At 50.1% G+C, this 4,529-nt stretch overlaps 1 protein-coding gene across 1 annotated transcript; it reads left to right on the top strand.

Moving 5' to 3' along the window:
- Positions 1-2,395: 2,395 nt before the first annotated feature.
- On the top strand, positions 2,396-3,878 carry LOC129825493 (XK-related protein 6-like). Its single transcript, XM_055885639.1, has one exon. The coding sequence runs from the start codon at positions 2,901-2,903 to the stop codon at positions 3,498-3,500; it is 600 nt and encodes a 199-aa protein (XP_055741614.1). The 5' UTR covers positions 2,396-2,900; the 3' UTR covers positions 3,501-3,878.
- The last annotated feature ends 651 nt before the right edge of the window (positions 3,879-4,529 follow it).

Here is a 4,529-nt window from a genome sequence, read left to right on the forward strand (position 1 = left end):
ATGCTATGGTTTAATCCTGTGTGTGTGTGTGTGTGTGTGTGTGTGTGTGTGTGTGTGTGTGTGTGTGTGTGTGTGTGTGTGTGTGTGTGTGTGTGTGTGTGTGTGTGTGTGTGTGCGCTAGCCTGTAGAAGTGCTAGTGAGGGAGGCAGTGTAATGCTACTGTTGCAGTGGGATAATCCAGGTAAATCCTTCCCTAGTGAGGGTCCAGGCTGCTTACCAAATGCTACCCTATTCCCTATTAGGGAATAGGGTTCCATAGGGCTCTGGTCTAAAGTAGTGCACTATACAGGGAATAGGGTTCCATAGGGCTCTGGTCTAAAGTAGTGCACTATATAGGGAATAGGGTTCCATAGGGCTCTGGTCTAAAGTAGTGCACTATATAGGGAATAGGGTTCCATAGGGCTCTGGTCTAAAGTAGTGCACTATAATAGGGAATAGGGTGCCATTTGGGATGCATACTTAGACTAATAGCAGAGGAGGGAACAAGGACACCAGGAAGAAGAGCGAGAGAGATTCCCCAAAACAACATGAATACAAACGTACAGACCACTTCCCTCACAGCCCCCCCCCAGCCCCCCCCCCCCCCCCGGCCCCACTCCCCACCCCACACACACACACATTTCAGCACCACTTCAGCAGTGGACAGCTCCCGTCAAAAACGCAGCGTTCAAAGCCGTAACCGCGTGGAGACGAGACATTCTCGGGGGGGGGGGGCGTAAATCTCGGGGGGGGGGGGGGGGGGGGCGTAAATCTCATGTGAAGGCTTAAACCCGAGGGCATAATCACAGACACAGCGTTCTGTCTGGAACGTGAACTCGTCAACCTTTACCCGACACCCCGGGCACGTACATCCGTCCACAGGAAGGAACGTCACTCTCAGCCAAATCGTTAACCCCTTACACTGCAACAAATAAAAAATAATGCGCAAAAAAAAAAACAATGGAAATGCTTGTTGTTTCTGGTGAAGACGGGTTCTCTGTATCATTTAATCACCAAATGATTGATCCATAATAGTTCTGAAAATGAAACCTGGGATTTGTTTTTACTAACCCTTTTTTGGCTCTTTTCTTAAAGACGTAAAACGTCCAGATAAATGATCATTCATTTAAAAGCCTGTATTTGCCATTCTCTATATGTTCTATAGGTGCCACCAAGATGTGTCATCCGTATTCTTCCTAATGACTTGATCATATCAATATCACATGTATGTGCCTTGGGGGGGGGGTGGGGGGGGGGGGGGGGGTTTCCATCATATATCAAACTGCTGAAAGAATCCAACTACTGGCTAATGTTGTACAAAGAGATATATATAGAGAGAGATAGAGATATATATATAGACAGAGATAGAGATATATAGATAGAGAGATAGAGATATATATAGAGAGAGATAGAGATATATATAGAGAGAGATAGAGATATATATAGAGAGAGATAGAGATATATATATATAGAGATAGAGATATATAGAGAGAGAGATAGAGAGATAGAGATATATATAGAGAGAGATAGAGATATATATAGAGAGAGATAGAGATCTATATAGAGATAGATAGAGATAGAGAGATAGAGATATATATAGAGAGAGAGAGATAGAGATATATAGAGAGAGAGATAGAGATATATAGAGAGCGACATCGAGAGCGATATAGAGAGAGAGATAGATATATATATAGAGAGAGAGAGAGATAGAGATATATAGAGAGAGAGATAGAGATACATAGAGAGCGACATAGAGAGCGATATATAGAGAGAGATAGAGATAGAGATATATATAGAGAGAGATAGAAAGAGAAAAAGAGAGGCGGGGGGGGGGGGGGGGGGGACAACAGGACCTATAATTTGATCCATGTGAACAGAACACCGTGAGGGGTTAAAAATGTGCCTTCCCGTGCCCGGCACAGCATTACATCATGTAGTCCGAAAAACACTAGGTGGCAACCACGTTTAGAGAGAGAGAGAGAGGGAGAGAGGGAGAGAGAGGGGAGATAGAGAGAGAGAGAGAGAGGGGGGGAGAGAGAGAGAGAGGGGAGAGAGAGAGAGAGGAGAGAGAGCAAGAGAGAGAGAGAGAGAGGGGGGGGAGAGAGAGAGAGAGGGGAGAGAGAGCGAGAGAGAGAGTGAGAGAGGGGGGGAGAGAGAGTGAGAGAGAGGGGGGGGAGAGAGTGAGAGAGGGGGGGAGAGAGAGAGGAGAGAGGGGGGGGAGAGAGGAGAGAGAGTAGAGAGAGAGAGAGAGAGAGAGAAAGGAGAGAGAGAGAGTAGAGAGAGAGACAGAGAGAGACAGAGAGAGAGGAATAGAAAGAGAGAGAGAGAGAAAGAGAGAGAGAGACAGAGAGAGTAGAGAGAGAGAGAGAGAGAGAGAGAGAGAGAGACAGAGAGAGTAGAGAGAGAGAGTAGAGAGAGAGAGAGAGAGGTAGTCGTGGAACAGAGTGCGGAGGGACGGTCGGTCGTGGAATCCAGCCTTGCAGCTGGAGGAAGGAAGGAGAGGAAAATGGAGAATGACGGAAAACACTGAATGATGAGGCTGTGAAAGGGCTATAGCTGATAGATAGATAACTACGCACAGGTAATGAATACACCAGCGTGGTAAGATATACATAGGATTTATCAGACTTGAATTTGCACCGCGTCGGCTTAACCCGTTGTAGCCAGGTGAGAATTAACAGCTAGGCTACCTCCTCTCTTTAGCAATAACGGATCAAACGGAGACAGAAGATGGGCTGCGTCTGTGACGCCACCGATGCCGCCCGGACGCAATCCGGGGACCGACCGGGAGACGTCGTCGCACTGGCGCCCCACTTTTAGATGGCGCCGACATTTGGGGTGCACTCGGAAAACAGGTGTCAGGGAAGTGTCGTCACGAACCCCGGAAGCCGGAGGTGTGAGCCTCTTCATCAGAGAGCAAGATGGCAGCGAAATCCGATGGTCGGGGGGTCGTCCGGGGATTCGCCCAGCTGCACAACCTGGACGAGGTGGTGGGGACCGGCGAGGGCGACCCGAGGGAAGGCAGCTCCTTCCACATCTGCCACTGCTGCAACACCTCGTCCTGTTACTGGGGCTGCCGGAGCGCCTGTCTGCATTACCTCCGCGGCAAGGGGAAGGGGAAAGGCGGGGGAGGAGAAGGGGACGCAGGGCCGGGGCGGCCGTCGCAGGAGGAGCGCCTCTGGCTGGACTGTCTGTGGATCATCCTGGCCCTGTTCGTGTTCTTCTGGGACGTGGGGACAGACCTGGCGCTGGCCATCGACTACTACCACAAGCATGACTACCTCTGGTCCGGACTCACCCTCTTCTTGGTTCTGGTGCCCTCAGTGCTGGTCCAGATCCTGAGCTTCAGGTGGTTCGTGCAGGATTACACCGGGGGCGGTCTGGGCTCTGTGGAAGGGCTGAGCAACCGGAGAGCTACGGCAGGGCTGAGAGCACAGGGAAGGGACAGGTGCTGCCTACTCTCTGTGTGGCTGTGGCAGATCCTCATACACATCTTCCAGATGGGACAAGTATGGAGGTAAGATGAACTGAAGGGTGATGTCTGTCTGTCTGTCTGTCTGTCTGGGTGCCTACTGACACCACCACATGAGACCAAAACGCAGTGTGTTACACCCACCACCCTGTGAAACCTATCCACTACCCTCCCCCCCCCTCCTCCTCTCTTCCTACTCTCCACTGATTGCGTGTTTCTCTGTGTCACCTGGGATAACCTCTGGTACATGATGAACACACAAGCAGCAGTGAATGTGTCTGTCGGGTCTGATGTGAGTGTCTGAAAATGGCCACTGCTTTCAACAATAGCCTGTATCTGGGGTTTTTTTTTCTGTCAGCTTTTCACATGAGGGATTCTTGTTTTTTGGGGTTTTGCTTGCACCTTCCCCCATCACACCCCCCCCACCCCCCACCCCCCACCCCCACCTATAGGATGATCAGAGAACAAATGTGTGCCCAGTCTCACGTCATTGCTGCTCAATAACTTAGACCCTCATGAGAACAATTGATGTCAACCTCCATTGTAGCCTAAGTGTGTGTCTCTGTCCATGCACCGTATGCGCCATTGAGCCGGGGTATTGGAGATAAGAGGCTTTTTGTGCACAGGAAGAGAGAGAGAGAGAGAGAGCGAGGTAGCCTGAAGAGGGTATGAGTGTGTCTTCCTGTGAGAGATGGAGTCAGGCACGGCGTTATAGTGCATGTGAGGATTTCTAAGCGCCAACGCTCCACCCGCCCGCCCTCACGAAAACAGCCTACACAACTCTGAAACCAGCATCGGCTTTCATGGCTACCGCGACGCGTCGTCCCATAAAACTACGTTTTTTTCCCCCCTCTCTCACAGACATGATGTCATTGAGTCCTTTGCGTCGCTGGCTCGGCGCTTCGTTTTTTTTTTTTTTTTTTTTACCTTTCACTGCTAGGCTATTACTCAAAAACGAAAAACGTCTGCCGGCGAGACCGTGTGCATCTGTCTAGGTTAGGCTAGCCTACTCAAAGTCTACGTGTGATGCGCGTAATTTGTGTTAGCTGACGTGACATGCAGCTGGATAGTAGTGAAA

Source organism: Salvelinus fontinalis, chromosome 27, assembly GCF_029448725.1.
Source record: "Salvelinus fontinalis isolate EN_2023a chromosome 27, ASM2944872v1, whole genome shotgun sequence".
Taxonomy (NCBI): Eukaryota; Metazoa; Chordata; class Actinopteri; order Salmoniformes; family Salmonidae; genus Salvelinus; species Salvelinus fontinalis.

What these genes read in the sequence shown, in the direction of transcription:
- LOC129825493 (XM_055885639.1), top strand. Translation starts at nt 2,901, where the DNA reads ATGGCAGCGAAATCCGATGGTCGGGGGGTCGTCCGGGGATTCGCCCAG.